The sequence below is a fragment of the Pelodiscus sinensis genome, chromosome 32 (genome assembly GCF_049634645.1).
Source record: "Pelodiscus sinensis isolate JC-2024 chromosome 32, ASM4963464v1, whole genome shotgun sequence".
NCBI classification, from domain to species: Eukaryota; Metazoa; Chordata; order Testudines; family Trionychidae; genus Pelodiscus; species Pelodiscus sinensis.
In genome coordinates, this window is record NC_134742.1 from 4,526,280 (window position 1) to 4,548,252 (window position 21,973).

Here is a 21,973-nt window from a genome sequence, read left to right on the forward strand (position 1 = left end):
GCGTTCACTCCAAGGATTTTATCCAAGATGCGGTGCGGCTGTGATTGTGCAGATTCCAGTCACACAGACCGCGGGGACAGGAGCCCCTTGGTCGGCCAGTCCCTGGACAGGGCTGGCTCCCAGACTCACTCACACCACAGGGAAGACGGATAGACACAGAGACAAGACAGTCCTCAGTCCGGACAAAATAATGACCTGACCAGAGTCCTGATGTTAGATCCCGGGATCCCTATCAGAACAGAGCGGGAACCAACAGGTTCGATGGCGTAGACTTCGCTGTGGCTGTGCACCTTTCCATTCTGGCAGAGGACCGCTCGGGCCAAATGCCCAGGTGCCGGCTACCACGGTCATCCTGCAAGACGGTCAGGGATCACACAGCCTCAGCGAAGACGGTTGCCATCTCAGTGGGACCTCCAAATTGTCAAAGTCAGACAGGACTCACAGATTTGTTAGACCGCTTCTGTTTATTTCAGCAAAGCTCTGCTAAAATGCATGGAGAAAATGTGAGTACCCTACAAGGTTCAAACCCCTTGATTTTATACAGTCAAAAGGCCAAGTTAACAAGATCAAAGGGTGTGGCAAAACTTCACATTATTAGTGTGGTTAAGTATCTTCATTTCAATATCAAGCACACAGCAATCTCCTGGCTATATCTCCCTGATTATCTGGAATTGCTTTCTGTCTAACACCTAATGTTCCTTTTCCTGTTAAACTCAGGCCCAAATTGGCTAGCACCTTGATCTGCATACCTACAATCAACATTAACATACTTTTCTTCTTCCTCTTAAAAGACAAACAGAATTCCTTCAACTTATTCAATTATTACAGTACAATTCATCTTTCTCTTGCAGTATAATTCTTTCTACTTTCACACAAGCAAGTGGGGAACCCTGAGAACTGTCTGTCCGGGGTGGGAGTCGGGTCCCTTTAAGCACAGTCCTCAGCTAGCCTGAGGCAGCAGCTCCACACTCTAAGTCCTGGTTCCGGCCAGCCTTAACTTCGGTTCAGGGTCCACTCAATGTGGACATGCTAGTTCAAATTAGGAAAACGCTAATTCAAATTAGTTTTTAGGTCAACATGCACTAATTCGAATTAGCTTAGTTCGAATTAACTAATTCAAATTAAGTTAGTTCGAATTAGTGCTGTAGTGTAGACGTACCCTGAGAGTCTCACCTAATCCTTTGACTCCAGGAGCTGGGGCATAAAAGAAAACATCAATCTTCACAGGACATGTGATAAAAACCTGTCAGGTGGCAGTACTGCTAACATGACAGCGTGAAGGGGGCTAATGATAGAAGTAAACTTTCATTTTTCAGTCAGAGAGCTTGGGGGGCAGAAGGTTATTTCAATAAAACCAAGGAACACTCCAATGCAAAAAGTATTCTGTGAAGAATTTCATTGTGCAAAAAGGCCGTGATTTGTCAGTCAGCTCTCATCATAAGATCACCAGGAAAACAATGTCCAGACAGAAGGATGATTTTTGTAAGTGGCTGCAGAGCTTTTCAATATGCTGTAATGCTTTAGATGCAGGAGCAGTGAAATAGTATCCGACCCAAACTCCTCAGTCACTTTTAATTTTGGTCTGTCTCAACTAGTAGGGGCAAGTTAAATGCTGTGGCTACATCATTCTGTTATTTCACTCTCACATCCTCTACACTGCCTGCCCCAGAAAGTTAGCAATCTTGAAGTGAAATAAATAATTCTCAGCTGTGTATGCAGAGGAGCAGCAGTGACACCTAGTGGTTAGAGTAATCCCCATTGCTAGAACACAAGGGCTGTGTCTACATTGGCACCCTTTTCCAGAAAAGGGATGCTAATGAGACCAGTCGGAATTGCAAATGCTCCGGGGATTTAAATTTTCCCCGCGGCATTTGCATGAACGTGGCTGCCGCTTTTTTCCGGCTTGGGGCTTTTAAAGCCTGATTTTAAAGAGGAATAAGGGATCTTCCGGAAAAGGCTTTATTTTCCACAAGAGCCCTGTCTAGACTGGCGCTTTTTTCTGGCAAAGCCCCGAGCTGGAAAAAAGTGGCAGCCATGTTCATGCAAATGCTGTGGGGAAAATTTAAATCCCTGGAGCATTTGCAATTCCGACTGGTCTCATTAGCATCCCTTTTCCAGAAAAGGGTGCCAATGTAGACACAGCCAAGCAGTTTAAAAAAGGGTGCAATAACACAATTTCTATGGAGCATGGATCATGACAGCTACGTCTACACTACAGGCTTTTTGCGCAAGAATGGCTGTTTTTGCACAAAAACTTGCAGAATGCCTACACTGCACACTATTCTTGCACAAGTAAATTTACAGTAAAGAGTTGGAACAGAGGGCTTCTTGCACAAGAGTTATTTCTCTCCCCACAAGAAATAAGCCATCTTGTGCAAGAAGGCAGTGTGGATGGGCAACAGGCTAAAATGGCCATCAGAGCTTTCTTGTGCAAAAGAGCATCCACACTGCCATGTAGAATAGTAATAGAGATGTAGCCGTGTTAGTCTCATCTAGCTGAAACAAAAAACAGGACTGTGTAGCACATTAAAGACTAACAAGATGGTTTATTAGGTGATGAGCTTTTGTGGGCCAGACCCACTTCCTCAGATCAAATTGTGGAAGAAAATTGACACAACCATATATACCAAAGGGATACAATAAAAAATAGTGAACACATATAAAAAGGACAAATCAAATTTCAGAACAGAGGGAGGATGGGGGGGAGGCTAATGTCTGTGAGCTAATGATATTAGAGGTGATAATTGGGGAAGCTATCTTTGTAATGAGTAAGATAATTAGCATCTTTGTTAAGACCCATTCTTAAAGTGTCAAATTTAAGCATGAATGACAGTTCAGAGGTTTCTCTTTGAAGCAGGATGCAGGTCGTTGAGACAATGCCCTTTCTGGTTGAAATGGAAAAAAACTGTTTTTTCTTTGTGAAACTGTCTGGTACTTGTTTTGTGGGCATTGATTCTCTGGCGAAGTATCTGAGATGTTTGTCCAATGTACATAGCAGATGGACACTGTCTGCACATAATGGCATAAATTATATTTCTGGATGAGCAGGAATATGTGTTCTTGATCTTATAACTGAATTGGTTAGGTCCAATGATGGTGTCAACAGAGTAAATAAGTGGACAAAGCTGGCAACGGGGTTTGTTGCAAGGGAAGGTACCAGGGTTGGTATTAGTGTGGTATGTCCTATGGTTGTTGGTAAGAATCATCCTGAGGTTAGGTGGATGTCTATAGGAGACTATGGGTCTGTCTCCCAAAGCTTCTTGGAGTTTAGTATCCTGTTCCAGTATAGGTTGTAGTTTATTGATAATGTGTAGGATGGGTTTGGGGGCTGTAGGTGATGACAAGTGGTGTTCTATTGTTGGTTTTCTTGGGTCTGTCTTGAAGTAGATGGTTTCTGGGTATTTGTCTGGCTCTTTCAATTTGTTTTTTTATTTCTCTGGGTGGGTAATTGAGGTTATAAATGCTTGGTAGAGATCCTGAAGTTTCTGGTCTCTGTCAGTGGGATTAGAGCAGATGCGGTTGTATCGAAGGGCTTGGCTATAGATGATGGATCGTATGGTGTGTTCTGGATGGGAGCTGGAGGCATGTAGGTAACTGTAGGAGTCAGTGGGTTTTCTGTAGAGAGTGGTGTCTAATTTACCATTGGTGATTTGTACTGTGGTGTCCAGGAAATGGATCTCTTGTGTAGAGTGGTCCAGGCTGAGATTGATGGTAGGTTGTTAAAGTCTCTGTGGAATGCATCCAGTTTCTTACCATGGGTCCAGATCATAAAGATGTCATTGATGTAGTGTAAGTAGAGAAGGGATAAAAGGGGACAGGATCTGAGGAAACGTTGTTCTAAGTCAGCCATAAATATGTTAGCGTACTGTAGGGCCATGCAGGTACCCATGGCTGTGCCGCTGATCTGGAGGTATACGTTGTCCTCAAATTGGAAATAATTGTGGGTGAGAACAAAGTTACATAGGTCTACTGCCAGACTGGCAGTGGTGTCCTCTGGGATAGTGTTTCTAATTGCTTGTAATCATGGCAGTGTGGATGTGCTCTTGCGCAAGACCTTTTGCACAAGAACTCTTGCGCAAAACGGTTCTTGTGCAAGAAGCCTGCAGTGTATATATAGCCAAAGGGTTGACAAACTATATTGTACTCACAGGGATCATTTCCCCACTACCAAAATGCAGCCATGTCTGGGGTAAAACTCAACAGCTGTCCAGCAGCACACAACAGTGCCATCATACATTGTGATAAGGAAATGTCTGAAGAGGAATCCCATAGCTGATTGAAATTGTGGGAGGTGTTTTGGAAGGGCAGAGGTTCAGACTCCCCAGTATTGGAGAAGAGTTCTATGCCTGGCAGGTTGCTCATGATGCAATGTTCCTATTTACAATGGGCTCCAGATGGGATCCTGGCAATTACAGACTGCAGAGCCTGACTTAAATATTGGGCAAAGTCACTAGCATTTCTACCATGGACAGTGCAACACTCTGCTCCTCATCTTCTTCACAGTGCAATTAGTTAGGATTATGACCTAGTTATGAGGAGATGCCATTGGAAAGGTTCTGATTTGCTGAATATAATGATCCTATTTTAGTAGCTGAAGTTATGAATATTAATTATCTATCTGCATATTTAGATTAGTTACACCTGGGGAAGGCCCACTAGACAAGTTGCTTTTAGTCTAGAAGTGAGAGAGGAAGGGCCTGTTGGAGGCAATGGGCTAGTAGGAATAAAATAATAGGCCTTGGAAGATGCTGTTCTCCCACCTGGGCAGCCTTCCTGAGGGTGCTGCAGACAGCCTGTGGCTGTGAGTGATGGCTGCTGTAGCTCTACAACAGGGGCTGACTCTAAGCACCACATGCCACAGAGCAGGGAGCGAAAGACTTTGCACACTCCCTGGCTACGTCTACACTGGCATGATTTTCCGAAAATGCTTTTAACGGAAAAGTTTTCCATTAAAAGCATTTTCGGAAAAGCGCGTCTAGATTGGCAGGACGCTTTTCCTCAAAAGCACTTTTTGCGGAAAAGTGTCTGTGGCCAATCTAGACCTTTGCGCCTTTCCACAAAAAAGTCCCGATCGCCATTTTCGCCATCGGGGCTTTTTTGCGGAAAACTGTACTGTGCTGTTTACACTGGCCGTCTTGCTCAAATGATTTGCTCAAGAGGGCTTTTGCCCGAACGGGAGCAGCACAGTATTTCCGCAAGAACACTGACAATCTTACTTGAGATTGTCAGTGTTCTTGTGGAAATTCAAGTGGCCAGTGTAGACAGCTGGCAAGTTTTTCGGCAAAATCAGATGATTTTGCGGAAAAGCTTGCCAGTCTAGACACAGCCCTCATGCCCCCAGTCAATCAGGAAGCAAGCAAAGTCTCCTTCCGCCTTGCCCCCTGCCCTGCAAGGAGTGTGTATTGGTTAGAAGCACTGCATGCTCCTGGCAGGCTGGCAGGAGATTTCATGCTCTGCCTCCACCCCCAAGCCCTGATTGGCCCGGGAGCGGGCGGTTGGGGGAACATATGAAGTTTCCTCCCACTGCCATGGGCATGAGCTTCTGAAGGGAACTGCCAGCTGTTCAGAACAGCTAGTCCTTCTCTTGTGGGGGTGGGGGCAAAGACTTCGCACACTCCCCCACCCCCAGACTAATCAGGATCTGTGGGTGGGGAACCAGGGAAGTATCTTGGCCCTGCCCCTTCCAGGGTGGCTCAGGGCTATTTCAAATGTTTCTGAAGTGGCCCCCAGTCAAATATTATTGCCCACCCCGGGTGTAAAGGCTCCAAGGGAATTCTCTCCTCTGGCCTCCCAGCCCTGTCAGGCTACCGTCTGCCTGGCTGTGTGTGCGCTGACCCCTGAGAAAAACACTCGCTAGCTCACTCAGTCTGGAGGCTTTTGATGGCTCTGTAGGGGCAACATCAGCAATGTCCAGAACTTTGTTTCCCCTCCAAAACAGAATGAGACTCCCTCCCCCCCCAATCGGTATTTCCATTTTGAGTCCCTTCCCCAGACAGGAACAATCGTGCCCAAGGCATTTCAGCCTGGTAAAAATGGCATTTTCCATTGACAATAAGGTGCCCAGATCTCCCAAAGAGAAACTGTATGGGACTAGCCAGAGATTTGCAGCCACTCTCAGGGCAGGGCTGATGTCATTGATCCACTGAACCCTGCTTGCCCCTTGCCTGAGACCTTACCTGCCTCTCTGGCATGACTGCCCCCCCCCCCTGCATGTTCCTCTACACCCCAGTTTTTTGAAGGGGGGGCATTGGTCTCTGCTGCCACCGACTGATCACGCTGGAAAGAGGAAACAGGACAAACACCCATTTTGCCAAAGAACTGGGGACATCCAGGCCCAGGCTTAGAAAAGGGGCTGTCCCAGCCACAACGGGACGTCTGGTCGCCCTGATCCAAAAGGAACTTCAACCATTTATAATGATCTGCAGCCTGACTGTTCAGAACTGACCACACCTCTGTTCCCATCTCTGCCTGCAGGGGGCGCCAGGTGCAGACTCTGCCCCATTCATTGGCTGCTGCACGGGGACAAGTGCTACTGGCTGTCGGAAAAGACTAAAAACTGGGCCGGGAGCCGGGACGACTGCTGGGGGAAGCGCTCGCGACTGCTCGTGCTCCAGAGCCAGGAGGAGCTGGTAACACACAACACAGACCCATCACATTCCAGCTAGAGAGACGTGTGCAGGGTTTGTCCAGCCTGGTTCATCCCCCCAGATCCCTATTTTTCCTGTTCCTCCAGTTCACCAAACTCCACCCCAGGGGGGTTTCTCTCCTGCGGGGCACCTGGCTCATGCACACACAGCTCGGGACCAGAACCCCGCAGCTTCCTGCCCCACACTGCCCGTTGGCTGCCACAGGCTTTGCACCCCAGGGGAGTTGATGGGGGGCCCAGCAGGCAGGGGGCACTGGAGGGGGGAAGGGAGCTGGGTGCCAGTGGCTGCTGAACACCCACTAACATTTTTCTCCAACCCCAAAGCACCCACAGAGTCAGCCCCTCTGTCCCGACTGATCTGGGGCTGCCCTAATAACCCCGCCAGGCCTGGCTCCGGGTCACCTGTTTCGAGCACCCGAACCCTGCGTCCAGGGGCTCCTGGGGGAAGCTGAACCCAGGGCTCCCTTAAAGGGCCAGCTCACCCTGTGACACCAAGGGCTGGGGCTGGTGTTCCCAGATCTACACAGAGTCACATTCCCCCGCCCAGTGCTGGGACCTGCCCGCTTAGGCGTGAGGGTGAGTTAGCTCAGGTGCCGATGGGTTCTCCGGTTGGCAGCCTGGGCAGAGCCATCAGAGCCCAGAGCACATAATAAATCCAGAAGCACGGAGGGAATTCCAGCCTGTTAGAGCCTGTTCACCCCTCCCCCTGCTTGCCCCTCACAGGACTCCTTACAGGCTGTTACACAAGATACAAGCTCTGTCTGGATCGGACTTAAAGGGACACTCACTGGGGGGAGCTGGACCTGGTTGGACGGTTCCCAGTTGGACCCAGCGCGGTGAGTGCTGCCTGTCACTGCCCAACGCTGCCTGAGAGATGTTTGGGAAACGCTTCCACTGTCCAACATGCTGCTGTTAAATACACGTCTGTCTAAGGCCAGGCCTGCACCTACCTGTGTGACCAGCCCAGCCACCTTGGTTCAGGGTGTTTCTGCTCTGCCAGAGCCGCTCTACCAACGTAGCTGGGCTGGTTGCAGGTGGCTTGTGCTGACTGGGGGGCTCTGGCATAAGCTGCCGGGTGGAAGAAGCACTGACATGTGACCAGGACTGTGTCTGCACTAGGGGGTTTCCACTGTAACTGCCCCAGAAACAGCTTCTGGTGTGGCCAAGGCGCAAGGTGCTGCCCTGCCCCCCCCCCCCCCCCATCACCACCGTATCAGAGCACCTCACAGCCCTCACTGTATTGATCCTCTCACTGCCCGGTGCGGCAGGGCTGGGCTATTAGCCCCATGCTACAGGTGGGGGAAACTGAGGCACCAAGAGACACGTGATTCACCAAGCTGTTTAGGTGCCTGCCACTGATTGACTTCAAGGGGAGCTGGGTTGTGAGTCCCACCCTAGTGATTTGCCCTGAGTGTCACAGGAGCCTGGGCAGAGCAGGGACTTGACCCAGTTTAGCACCCTAACCACTGAACCAGCCTCCCTTTGTCATGTGTCGGCTCTGCCAGGCAGGCAGCTGGAGGCTGGGACATGTCACCGCTGCACAGAACGTGGCCACTGCTCCTGCCCAGTCTCTCCGCAGGGTGCCCATTGGGGAGACATGGATACATGATTCAAATGTTGTCACGGCCCTGGCCTGGGCTCTGCTCCTCCCGCTGGGCTTTGTGCTCCCACAGCCAGAAGTGGGGGGAAGAACGTGATGGCGTCTCTCTACACCCCCCACGGGTAGGGCAGGAGGGTTAAGCCCTCAGGCTGCAGTGAGCCCCAGGGCCCCTGCCTGCAGGGTCTTCAGCCAACCCGGCCAGAGAGGTGGCTCAGCAGGGGAGGATCCCTAGGGGACAGAGCAGCCCTCACATGCACTGCCCCACAGCAGGACCCAGAGTAGGGAGGGGTGAGAATGTGCTAAGCCCCTGCCAGGGGGCGGCTGTGGAGCCTGCAGGGTTGGGGCTTGAGCAGGCCCGAAATCACTTCCCCAGCAGCACGACAGAGCTCAGCTGGGGGCCGGAGACACTTTCCTGGGCCGCCCTGTGCAGGGTTTGGCACAGGCAGGGCTCAGCTCCTGGCCAGCGCCCCACACGGGAGGGTCTGAGCTTTCCAGAGGCACTGGCCCAGCCAGAGGCAGCAGGGAGGGAAGGATCCTGCTGGCCGGGCTGTGGGTGAGCCGAGTGCTCCGACTAGAGGCTGGTTCCCTGCACTAGGGATGTCAACATGTGGTCGACTAAACGATTAACTGATAAGAGCAGGGTTATCAACTACAGGCATCACCACACTCCCACTCACCCTGCTGCCTCTGTATCAGAGGCAGCAAGGGGGGTGCGTTGAGGCAGGAGCCAGTGCTCGGCTGAAAAAGGCAGCAGCGTGGAGGGTGAAGGGGGCAGGTGGGAGCCGGTATATGCAGGAAATCGGGTTTCAAGCCAACACCCCACATGTATCAGCTCCCACGAGCTGCTTAGCCCCACTGCTGCTGCCTCTCTATCACACGGCTCCCCCACAAGCACTGGTGCAAAACTCCCCTCCCTCCTCCGGCTATTGCCTTGCAGTTCCAGGCTCAGCTTCATCCATGCTAGCACTCTAGACCCATGGCCACCCTCCGGAGTCTGGAGCACAAGCCAGGGAACATATAAAGCGTTGATGGACAGGCAGCAGAGGGAACATGCAACTGGCTGCTGCTCACTTCAGCTCACCAGCCACTGCAGCTCCCAGCCAGCAGTCAGTGCCAGCCACAGATGGGACGGGGGAGCCCAGCTGACTGAGCAGGCAGGCAGCGGGGGCTGGGCTGATGGACCAGCAAAGGGAGTGGCCAGTCTTGCACACTGCAGCTTTGCCCTCCCCCAACCCACCCCGAGCCGCATCATCAGCCCGACCCCCACACTCACCACTGGTGGGTGGGCAGCTGGTGAGCAGGGATCTGGCCAGCAGCACGATCTGCCAGTACGAATAGGGGAGGGGGAACGATATAAAACATGGGACAATTTGCCCAGTGTTAACAAAAGTCAGGACACCTGCAGGATCTGTAACATACGGCGCTGCCCCTTTAACAACAGGACATCTGGTCACCCTGCCTCCAGCACATGGTTGAGCATGTGACTGTCCCAATAGATGAGATTTTATAACTCTCCCAGGCAGTTGGTATCCCTGCCTGATAGGCCAAATCCATGTGTAACTGCCACTAGGTAGATTTGGACCTGGGGCCTCTGAAACATGGTATAGGAGCGTCTGCCCTCTGAGCTAAAAGCCAGGTGCCTTTCAGTCCCTGCTATAGAGGTCTCTTGATCTTATCTGTTGCTGTGGTCGAGGTGCCACTGCTTGGGACAGTGAATCACACTAGGGCTATGTCTACACTCGCGGCTTCTTGCACAAGTAATATTCAAATGAGGCTAAACATGGAATATCGCTGAGCCTCATTTGCATACCTAATGAGCCACCATTTTTTTCAGAAGAGGCTCTTGCACAAGGAGCGTCTACACTGCCCCTTCTTGTGCAAGAAAAACCCTCTTGCGCAATGCCGTTACACCTACTACTTTTCAGGAAGAACGGCATTGCGTTGCCACCGTCTCCATAGCCTGAATCTCAGGTGCTCCAGGGCAGCTGGGGCCAGGAGCATGTGCAAGCACCCTGCCTGGAGGGCGAGGAGCAGGAGCCAGTGGCTGGGACTGGTGGGTGCAGAAGGGGCAGAGGGAGCCTGTCTCCCTCAGCCAGGGGGTCACCCACTGCCCACAAGAACGCTACATGCCACGTTGCCGCACATGTTAGCAGGCCAAAGCTCAGCGAATGACACTGCACAAGGCAGCTTTGTTCGGGCCCTGGGAAAGGGGTGAGCCTGGGGTTCGTTCAGACTCACACAGGCCGACCGGCTCGGGGCCCGCAGGTGAGCTGGGCAGAGGAACAGCATCACCCTGGTTTATGCATCATGCTGGGGAGTAGCAGCTAGTAGCCCGGGGGGGAGAGCGTGCGCAGGAGGCTGCTTCTCCTGCCCACAGCAATAAGAGCCACACTCCCTAGAAGCAGCAGCCTTGCTCTGGGGACTGTGGGGGTGGATGGAGTCAAAAGGGTGATGGGAGAGGGTGTGGAGGGGTCATAGGGCAAGAGGGTGTTGGCATGCGCTGTAGAGGTCAGAGGTTAAAGGGTCAAAGGGCACAGGATTGGGGGGTCAAAAGGCGTTAGGCACCGGGGAGCAAGGGACTGGGTTAGCACTAGGCAGACTAATGTGTATTTGCATAATGAAGATGCAAATGTGCAAATAAAATGTTACCAGCCCATTTGTGAATGGGTTTGCCGGTCTGCCACATAGAAAAGGTTGGGAACCACTGATCCAGACCAGCCCTCAGGCTCCCTGCAGCCACCCTCATGGGGGGGGGGGCAGGTTTCCTCTCACCCCTGAGACTCTTGACTTGGTTTTTAAAGGAAAGCCCCCAGGGATTCAGCCTGGTTTGCTCCTTGCCAGAGACCCCTAATTCCTTAGAGCTACTGGGCTGGCAGCTTGACCGACGCTCTGCAGGGAGGGGACGGGTGAAGGGCGACAGCAGAGCCAAACTTTCCAGTGGTGGGAGGGGGAGGAAAGACCCAACCCGGGGCCTTTCCTTGTGACAGGGAACCGCAGTGACATGGACTCACTTCCATTCTGCAGCTTCCCCATCTCAGGCCCCATGGACGGGAACAGCTGCGGTCGCATCAGAGGCAGAAAGATTCACTCGGAGACGTGTGGTGCTGAATTCAAATGGATCTGCCAGAAAGACGCTGCCGTGATCTAACCAGTGGGACCAAGGAGCCGTGTCTGAGATGTCAAGGACCCTGCGCTCAGGCCCAGCAGGCTGGATTGGGGCTTTAGGCAGAGCCTGGGAGACACTGGGAGTGAGACATACCCCATAGTCACGGCTCCCCCCTCGGCCCTTCTCCCTGTGTTACCCGCACAAATTTCTCTATCCCTTCCACACTGTGTGGGACACACCATTACCCAGCTCTTGGGCTCAAGGTGCAACCCTGTTAATTTACACACCCACCCGTACCCAATTCCTAGGGCTCAGGGTGCATCTTCCTTCAGGTTTTGCAGGATCTTTAGCCACTGAAAGAGCCTCACACAGTAATATCCTTATCCTCTATTTATTGACAAATCCCAAACAAGCAGAACACACATGCTGAGCACACAGTGTCATGCTCACCAATTCTGATAAAAGCAGGCAGCCTTCCCCTGTTGGTCAGGCAGTATCAGTCTCTCTGGCCTTAGGCAGTGTCTCAGGTGAGTTCTACCTGTCCAGGTCTTCCCCTTCTCTTGGTGTTCCTGGTCTTCTTCCAGCCTTTTCTTCTTTCCTTCTGCTTCTGTTACTTCTGATCATCTTCTTCTTGGCCTCCTTCTTGGACCCCAGTTAATATAATGAAACCTGAGTCCTGCTTGTTTATATCTCAACCAATTATTTTACTATAAATTTTACTAACCAAGCATAACAAAATTACCTAACCAATCATACCCCACCGCCTTAATTGATTTACACCTAGTAAAATTAATTATACAGCAGACAGAAACAGTTACAAACCAGACAGAGATCACAGAATCAAACAATAGGAAAGTGTAATGATGACAATGATCATAGAATGAGGATTTCACAACATTCTCTGTTGATGAGCAGTTTCTTGCCAGACAGAATGGTGTGACTTCAGTTTTCCTTACCCACCTTGAGATCTGTTTCTTTATCTGGTGACCATGGGGGAGCTATCAGGACAAAGTCCCCTCCTCACAGCCTGGTGTGACACTTAATACAAAATAGATGGAATGTGAGTTGGTGACTCTAGACCTTACACCTAATGGCTGCTGCTCTTCAGTCTGGCTGCAGAAGGAGGCTTTGGTTCAGGCCTAGCACAGGCCTTCCAACATCGCTACAGAAAAGCCATATTGTTACACCTGGGCTGGGCTCTTGGGGTGAGATTTGTACCCGCCCTAAACCTGTAGTGAGTTACTGCCCTGTGCTGCTTCCTGGGGTACCCAGGGCTGGGAGTCACCTTCCTGCCATCTGCCCCGAGCATGATGCTTTGTCAAGGGTCAGATTCTGACCCCACTGGCCCACACACTGCCCTCATGTCACAGAGCAGCCGTCACGCTGCAGGTTAGCAATAGGCCCCTAACTCCTGAGTTGCTTGAGCAGCCCCCTGCAGGATCCAGCCGCAGACCATGGGACACTCACCTTGGTCACCCAGCTGCTCCTTCCCAAGTCGTATTGCCCCTGCCGTACGGGCGCCCCCTTGGCTCTCCACTCCGCTCTTACTCACCGCGATTAGAGTGAACGTTCCTAGTGCCATCGAGTGTCCGTGGAGTTAACCCTGTACAGAGGGTCAAGTACCAGCACTGGTATAAATCCTAGAAATGGCTCCATAGGAAATAAAACCATCACACACACTCTGGGGCTGTGTCTGTTAACAAGACTCTCTCCTGCCCAGCCAAGTCCTGCTCATGCTAAGCCTGGCAGCATTTTATAGCCCCTCATGCTGTGACCCTGCCACACGAACACCTGGTTCCAGTTTGCCTCTGAGGTGAGAGATCCAGGGTGTCTCTTTTCACCCCCAACCCAGAGCAGACCAACCTTTTGTCTTTCTCCTTAAACAGGCTCTTAGGGAAAGCTGAGTGGGAGAATCTAGTAGAAGAAACAAATGCTTGGTTTGCAAGTGGCTCAGTAGGCAAACAAGCATCCAGCCTGAGCTGTACAATGTGCGTGTGACCAGACAAGGAGACCAGTATCTGTTCTCTCCTGCCTAAAGGGAGCATGTCCAAGGTGTGTTACCCCCTGGGGATCTGCCTGGACTCCAGGACCTTACGGGCACAACGGTCAGTCTGAGCACAGAACTCCTTGCACGTTCTCCCCACGGACACTTCTCAGTGATTGTGATGACCCGGGGGTCACTAGATTAGGGATGCAAGTGACTAGTCAAGCAGTCGACTATCAGAAGCACAGGCTTACTTGGTAGTTGAGACACTACTTGACTAATCGTTTCCCACATAGAGGCAGCAAGGAGGGGGAGCAAGAGCCGTTGCTGTGGGAGTCAGCTTAAAGGCTGCTTGCCCTGAGCACTGTCTCTGCGGGTGGGCAGGGGAGGCTGAGGTGCAGCAGGGACTGGGCGTGAGCTGGGACAGCTGATTCATAGCTTGCGCCCAGTCCCCCACAGCACCTCTGCCCTTTGAATGGAATAAGAGGCTGCAGTTTACCCCTTCTCTATTAATCGAGTAGTCAATGGAAATTCCATGGACTATTCGAGTAGCTGATTAAACACAATTTAACACCCCTAGACTGGATGTCAGCACAAGCCTCACACGCTCCCTTTGGGGAACTGCAGGTAGAGCACAGCCCCAGGGGATCCCTGTGACTCGGCCAGTGAGCTCATGCCAACTTCAGCGCAGCCTGCTGGGAACCAGGGCACAGGCCCAAGCTGGCCGAGAGATGGACACTCAGATTTCTCCAACCAAACATCCAGTGTAAGCTCCTCTGGTGCTGCACCAGCCTAACCCTGCAGCCACAGACTGGCCCTGGGGTGCTCTGCTCTGAGTCACTACCCAGCTGGGCCTGCCTCTGACACGGATGACCCCTTACAGCCAGAATCTGTGTTCAGGTTACTGCCCGTCCCAGAAGTCCAGTCACTTACTCTAGGTCAACGACACTTTCGCTCTCACACCAAAGACAGCATGTAGCCAATCTTGTGATAAACCACATGACGTTTTATTTTAAAAGAATTACATTTTGAAAAGGTTAAAGCAAATAACACAGACACATAAATAGGCTACAATCTGAAGTGTCAAAAGGCACCAGCAGCATCGATAAATAAACGGTGTGTCCTTCAGGGCAGTGGCTTTCAAACTGTTTTTCTGGAGACGGAGTGGAAGGAAACTGTTGATGCCTGTGAGCCAATGGAGGGAGATTAGGGGCTTGGGATGTGAGAGCTGGGAGGGAATAAGGGCAGAGGTTGGTGCTGCAGGATGAGGATGGGAATGAAGGACTCGGGTTTGATTTCAGAAAGCGGTCTGGGCTCAGGGATCTGTGGGATACTGAGGCAGCCTGGGGGCAGCAATAGGAACCGGCCTCGACACTGACGCCAAGGGTAGCCTGATGCGCTTCTATGTGGAGAGATTCCTTCCCGAAAATTCAGCACCAGACGGAAAGGGAAACCTCCCTGCAGTGACTCTGGCAGGGCCAGAGACCAGCGGCCGGGAGATCCCTCACAACTCACAGCACAGAGCTACTGGCAAGGCCGGAGCAGGTGAAGAGCCAGAGGCAGGTTATTAGGGTCACTCAGGGAGACGCTGCCAAGTTCTAACCCATCCCAAACCAGGGATAAACTGAAAAACCAACCAATGGTCTGGTAGCACTTTACAGACCAACAAAACACGTAGGTGGGATCATGAGCTGTCATGGGCAAAACCCACTTCTTCAGAGGACTGGAGTTGGGCTGTGGGCAATATAGCAGGGGTGGGCAATATTTCTTGCCCAGGGGCCACTTCAAAAATGTTTGAAGTAACCCTGGGCCACCCTGGAAGGGTTGGGGCCTAAACAGGAAGGGTTGGGGCTACCCTACCCCCACACAATGACTGGTCTGGGGCGGGAGAGCCCCTTTGTCCTCGCTTCCCACTAGGCCCCCATGCCCTGGAAGAGGCTTGGCATGCTCACCTCACGGGTCCCATTGTTTTTCTCATTGCTCTTGGATGTGGCTTCCCTCCCCTCTCAAACGATTGCAAGTGGTAGGAGGTACTGGTCTTTCATGCCTTATCCATTCACACCTGAATCACTCAACAGGACAATCTATTAAGCAAAAGGGGGGTATAAAGTCTACAAGATACAAAGTTTGTGTTATGCTTATATAACACACACAAGATCTTTTATAGGGGAAAAGGCAGTTCGTCGCATTTATTGAGACTACAACAGTTAGCATATGCTTTTCAGTCACACACACACACACACACACACACACCCCATGCACACAGTCCCGCCATTTGATGTTATAGTTACCAGTCCAGAGTCTGGATCAATCTAGTGGCCAGCCATATTGGTTGCAGAGGGGAGCCGGGTTGTGCCGATGGCGATCCAATGCTCCTGGAGTTGGTGGCAAGACAAACCCAAAGTTCCATGGTAAAGCACCCTGCCTTTATAATCCTTTTCTCTGTTGAAGACTATGGATTTTGCTACGTCAGTCTGTAACCAGTTACTTCTTAATTGGTGAAACAAAAAATAGGACTATCTAGCACTTTAAAGACAAACAAGATGGTTTATTAGATGATGAGCTTTCGTGGGCCAGACCCACTTCCTCAGATCAAATAGTGGAAGAAAATAGTCACAACCATATATAGCAAAGGATACAATTAAAAAAATTAATTGGTATTATCCTTAATTGGTGTTATCTTTTGATGTTCCCTTTCCAAAACATCTCCGAGTCATCATGTCCTGGATTTTAATCAACTGTCTTTAGTGGTGCTAGCCTTCACCTTTAAAGCCGTCAATCTGCCCCTCCTCAAGCATGGATGTGCTCTGATGGTTCTTTTGACGCCAGTCAGTCTCGTTGTCACCCCACATTTTCCCCTCCTCTCTCGACCATGTGGCTTTAACAACGGCCTTCACACCTTATCTTTTCCTGATGCATACACAGCACATTCACACAAACCGTCTTTTACAGAGACCGTCAAAGGAGAATACAAACAGCAGTATTTTATATTGAGCAAAAGCAAAAGGCATTGTAAATTAAACCTTACTAAATCTTGTAATCAAAACAGTTCACATTGAAACTCGAACCTTCAACATTCCTCTAATCCAGCGTTTTAGGCCCTGGACGTCCCAGCTGTGCGCAGCTCCTCGCCCATGCACAACGTTGCACGTGGGCAGGGAGGATGCCCGGGCATGACGTGACGTCACGGCCCGGTGTTTTGAAACCCGGGGGAGGCATGTTGCGGGGCCTGGTAGGTAGCCGCGTTGTGTGGTGGCAGCAGCAGCGGAGGGCAGAGGAGGAGAGGCGGGGGGAGGGGAGGGGAAGGCACCAAGGGGCAGGGTGTAGGAGACAGAGACAAATGCCAGGGGGCCAAGTGCAGGCAATGAGGGAAAGGGTAGGAGGGGAGGTGTCAGTGGGAGGGTGGACAGGGTGATACTGGGAGAGTAGAAGGGAAGGGCATTGGGGGCTGGAGGGGGTGGTGGTGCTGGGAGAAGGTTTGAAAGAAGGGGTGGGCATGAGGAAGGCCAGGATGGAGCAAGTCCTGTGTGAGGGCACAGAGGGGCAGGAGGGGAATGGGGCAGAGACTGGTGAGGGGATGGCTATTAGGAAAAAAGAGGGCAAAGGGGGAAGGAGGAGGCACCAGGAGGGTGCAGGGCTTAGGGAAGGTGCAGGTGCCAGGGGATACTGGGATGAGGAGGAGGGGAGAGCTGGCCACTGGAAGCAGCACTGGACGGGGGAAATCAGGGCAGGCTGGGGAGATTGGGGAGCTGGTGGAAGCAGGGTTGCCAGGGGGTGTGAGGTTGGGGGCAGGGAGCTGGCCGGGGAAGATGTGGGCGGGGGGGTGGGAGAAGCAGCCGCCGAAAGGAGGGCTAGATGCAGCCAGCGGGGCTGGCCAAGGGAGACTGGGAGGAGAAGCAGGGGAGAACTGGCTGCCTGGGAGGGGATTGAGGGAAGTGGGGCTGGCCAGAGGCGCAGCAAGGGGAGCAGGGGGGAGGAATGAATCGACCTGCAGGGAGCGGGACTGATCTGACCCCATTCCCCACTCCTTCCGCAAAGCACAAAGCATGAGTTAGTCTGGCACAGGGATTCTATTGTCCCCCGCCCCGCACACACACACCCCTGGAGTAGTTGCGAACTGTCTGGCTGGTAGACACACTCATGCAGCCTGAGCACATTTACCAGCCAGGCAGTTCGAAACTACAAAACAGGCAGCTGCGGGGAGAGGACGAAATGTGCAAACAGTGAGGGACAAAAAGGTATCTTTTAAGAAGTGGAAGTCCAATCCTAGTGAGATAAATAGAAAGGAACATAAAGACTGTCAAATCAAGTGTAAACATGTAATAAGAAAAGCAAAACAAAGATTTTGAGGAACAGCTAGCCAAAAACTCAAAAAGAAATAACAAAATGTTTTTTAAGTACATTAGAAGCAGGAAGTCTGCTAAAAAACCTGTGGGTCCCCTAGATGATCGAGCTCTAAAAGGAGCAATCAAGGACGATAAAGCCATTGCGGAGAAACTAAATTATTTCTTTGCTTCAGTCTTCACGGCTGAGGATGTTGGGGAGATTCCTGAATCTGCACCGTCCTTTGTGGGTGATGGATCTGAGGAACTGTCCCGGATTGAAGTGTCATTAGAGGAGGTTTTGGAACAAACAGAAAAACTTAATGTTAACAAATCTCCGGGACCGGATGGCATTCATCCAAGGGTTCTAAAAGAACTTAAATGGGAAATTGCTGAGCTATTATCTGTGGTTTGTAACCTATCCTTTAAATCGGCTTCCGTACCTAATGACTGGAAGGTAGCCAACGTGACACCAATATTTAAGAAGGGCTCTAGAGGCAATCCTGGCAATTACAGACCGGTAAGTCTAACTTCAGTACCAGGCAAATTAGTCGAAACAATAGTAAAGAATAAAATTGTGAAGCATGTAGAAGAACATAATTTGTTGGACAAAAGTCAACATGGTTTCTGTAAAGGGAAATCCTGTCTTACTAATCTGTTAGAGTTCTTTGAAAGGGTTAACAAACATGCGGACAAGGGGGATCCAGTAGATATAGTATACTTGGATTTTCAGGAAGCCTTTGACAAGGTCCCTCACCAAAGGCTTTTGTGTATATTACATGGCCATGGGATAAGAGGGAAGGTCCTTTCTTGGATTGAGAACTGGTTAAAAGACAGGAAACAAAGGGTAGGAATAAATGGTAAATTTTCAGATTGGAGAGGGGTAACTAGTGGTGTACCCCAAGGGTCAGTCCTGGGACCAATCCTTTTCAACTTATTCATAAATGATCTGGAGAAAGGGGTGTGATGGCACGTTGGGGGTTCCCCATCTCCTGCACCCCGAAATGGCACAAACAGACTGCACCAGCCAGTGGAATTGAGGGTGGTTTATTGCTCCTCCAGCACAGCGCAGCACAGATGTAATCTGGTTACAGGAACTGGGGCTAAGAGGCCTCAGTGCCCCCCCTTGAGATAGAGGAGTCCCAGCCCCCTCCCCAGCTCCTTATTCCCTGCCTTCCAGCCAGGAACTAACTAACCCTCTTCCAGCCCTGCCCCCCAGCCAGGGCAGCATCCACCTTCCTTTGTTCCTCTCCATGGGGGGTGTCTGGCCACTGGTTCAACAAGTTTGGCATTACCTTTGCATAGTGAGGCTTTCCCTGCTGGGTCTTGCTCCAGACAGCAGGGGTCACCACAGCCCAGCAAGTACCCCCACTACGTCACAGTTCTCCCCGCTCCGAGAGCGAACTGAGCAGGGTCACTCTGCTCGTGACCTGGGGAAGTTCAGGCCCCTCGCTACGGGACAGCGCGTCGGCGATGATGTTGGCGCTCCCCTTGACGTGGATCACTTCCATGTCGTAGTCCTGCAGGAGCAGGCTCCACCGCAGCAGCTTGGCGTTCATCCCTTTCATCTGGTGTAGCCAGGTCAGGGGGCAGTGGTCGGTGAACACCGTGAAATGCCGGCCAAACAGGTACAGCTGCAGCTTTTGCAGGGCCCACACCATGGCCAGGCATTCCCTCTCTACGTTCACGTAGCTCCGCTCCCGGGGCAGCAGCTTCCTGCTCAGGTACACGATGGGGTGACGTTCCCCTTCCACTCGTCTTTCAGTAAGTCCAGGGGGCCCCTCACTCGCCTCCCATATAACAGCTCGAACGGCGAGAACCCCGTGGACTCCTGGGGCACTTCCCTGTACGCAAACAGCAGGTGGGGTAGGTACTTGTCCCAGTCCTGCGGGTGTTTGTGCATAAAGGTCCGTAGCATCTGCTTCAGAGTCCCATTGAACCTCTCCACCAACCCGTTGGTCTGGGGGTGATACGCCGAGGCCCAGGTGTGTTGCACCCCACTCTTCTCCCACAAGCACCGGAGCAGGGCCGACATGAAGTTGGATCCCTGGTCCGTGAGAACCTCCTGGGGAAACCCCACCCTGCTGAAAATGGTCAGTAGTGCGTCTGCCACCATGTCTGCCTCGATGGAGGGCAGGGCCACAGCCTCGGGGTAGCGGGTGGCGAAGTCCACCACCACCAGGATGTATTTCTTCCCTGTCCGGGTCGCTCTGTTGAAGGGCCCCACAATATCCATCGCCACCTTCTGGAAAGGCTCCTCTATGATGGGCAGGGGTCTCAATGCAGCTTTCTTCCTGTCTTGGGCCTTCCCCACTCGTTGGCAGGAGTCGCAGGACCGGCAGTACCGCTGGACAGCTGCAAACATCCCCGGCCAATAGAAGTTTTGGAGCAGCCTCAGCCGCGTGCGCCGGATCCCCTGGTGTCCCGAGAACGGGATGTCATGGGCCAGGTGAAGCAGCTTGCGGCGATACCTTTGGGGAACCACCAGCTGCCGCTGGAGCCCCCACTTCCCTACCGTCCCAGGGGAAAGCCATTCCCGGTACAGAAATCCCCTCTCCCACCGGAACTTCTCCTGGCAATCTCCTCCTAGGGGTTGAGCAGCACCCAGGTCAGCCCAGTCCCTCAGGGCCTGCAAGGAGGGATCCGCTCGCACCTCAGCCTGGAATTCAGCGGCTGGGGCTGGGACAGGGCCGTGGTTCCCCCCACTGCCTAGGTCCAACTCTAGGTCTGCTGGGACGGGGCCCTGGGCCCCCTGTTGGGGAACCTCCTCGAGTTCCGGGCCGCAAGCCCCTCGCTTGCTCTGGCTACGGGTGGTGACCAGCGTCCTGTGGGGTCCGTCTGGCCACTCCTCTAGATCACTCCCCATTAGCACGTCGGTGGGCAAGTGCGGGTGCACCCCCACTTCCTTGGGGCCCTCCTTGGCCTCCCATTTCAGATGCACCCTGGCTACGGGTACCTTAAAGGGGGTGCTCCCTATGCCCCTCAGTGTCAGCTGAGTGTCGGGTAGCATACGGTCTGGGGCCACTATGTCGGGTCGGGCCAGCGTCACCTCCGCCCCTGTGTCCCAGAAACCCGTCACCTTCCTGCCATCCACCTCCAGGGGTACGAGGCAGTCCCTCCGTAGGGGCCGCCCCGCCCCCACCCGGTGCACGGATAAATCTGTCTCCCGAGGGTCAGACCTCCCAGGGGAGGTGCACTGAGCATCCTTCCCCCCTCCCCGAGCGGAGGTTTGCCGGCCAGCCCCTGCCTCTGGGGCAGCCTGCCCTTCCTCCCGCCCCAGCCAGTTAACCCTGGAATGTCCCAGGTCATGGGACCTGTTCTTGCGCCTGGTGCATTGAGCCCTCTTGTGGCCTCGTTGCCCACAGCGATGGCAAGTTAGGTTCTGTGGGCCCATTCGGGTCGACTCTGCCCGGGCCCTGGCTGGTTTTCTGGGGTATCAACGACTGGTCCTGGTCCCTGGGGCTCGCTTCGGAGGTGTCTCTCTCCGTTGCGCCGCTGAGAACCGGTCTCTGCGCGATTCTCTTTCTCTCCGGGACTCCCGTTCACACCCGGACCGGCTCTCTGTGAACTCATCCGCCAGTCTCCTGGCCTCCTGGGGGTTCTCTGGTCTCCGGTCCTTGAGCCACAGCCTCAGTTTGGGTGGGCACGCTTCATAGAGCTGTTCCATCATGACCAGCTTGAGCAGCTCCTCTGCAGTCTGGGCTCCGACTCCAGACACCCACTTGCGGCAGTATTGCGCCAGGCGGGAGGCCAGGTCCACATAGGTCTCCCGTGGCCCTTTCTGTACCCCCCGGAACTTCTTCCTGTACATCTCGGGGGTCAGCCCGAACTTGTGCAGCAGGGCCTCCTTGACTCGGTTGTAATCCCCTGGCTGTAGGTCCTCCAGCTGACTGAGCACTCCGGCCGCCTCCTGGTTCAGTGCGGGGACGAGCTCCTGTAGCCAGTCAGCTGGGGGAACCCGTTGCAGTCCACAGGCCCTCTCAAAGGAGCTGAGGAACCCGTCTATGTCGCCCACGTCCTTCAATTGGGCCACCGTGAGCCTCTCCAAGCGCCTGGCAGCCCCGGGACCCTGGGGCTCATCCACTCTTAGCGCAGCCGGGGCCCCGCAGGTTCTCCGCTCTGCCATGGCCAGCTCATGCTGTCGCTGCCTCTCTCGATCTTGGCGCTCCTTCTCTCGGTCCTGGCGGTCCCTCTCTCGGTCCAGTACTTCCAATTCCTTCATCCGCAGCTGGATCTCCAGCCGCCGCAGCTCCGCTGGGCTGGCCCCTGCCCTAGATGGGCTACGGCTTGCAGGCCTCCCGGGAGACACTGTCTC

The 21,973-nt window shown here is 52.8% G+C and overlaps 1 protein-coding gene across 1 annotated transcript in view; it reads left to right on the forward strand.

Annotated features, from left to right (window-relative positions):
• LOC112547597 (killer cell lectin-like receptor subfamily F member 1) overlaps positions 1 to 12,042 on the forward strand; it is a 45,527-nt gene extending 33,485 nt beyond the window's left edge. Inside the window, exons 4-6 of the mRNA XM_075913824.1 lie at positions 6,475 to 6,629; positions 7,370 to 7,482; positions 11,271 to 12,042. Of these exons, the coding sequence (XP_075769939.1) occupies positions 6,475 to 6,629; positions 7,370 to 7,482; positions 11,271 to 11,394 (392 nt within the window). The 3' untranslated portion in view covers positions 11,395 to 12,042. The remainder of the gene's footprint in view (positions 1 to 6,474; positions 6,630 to 7,369; positions 7,483 to 11,270) is intronic.
• Positions 12,043 to 21,973: the final 9,931 nt, after the last annotated feature.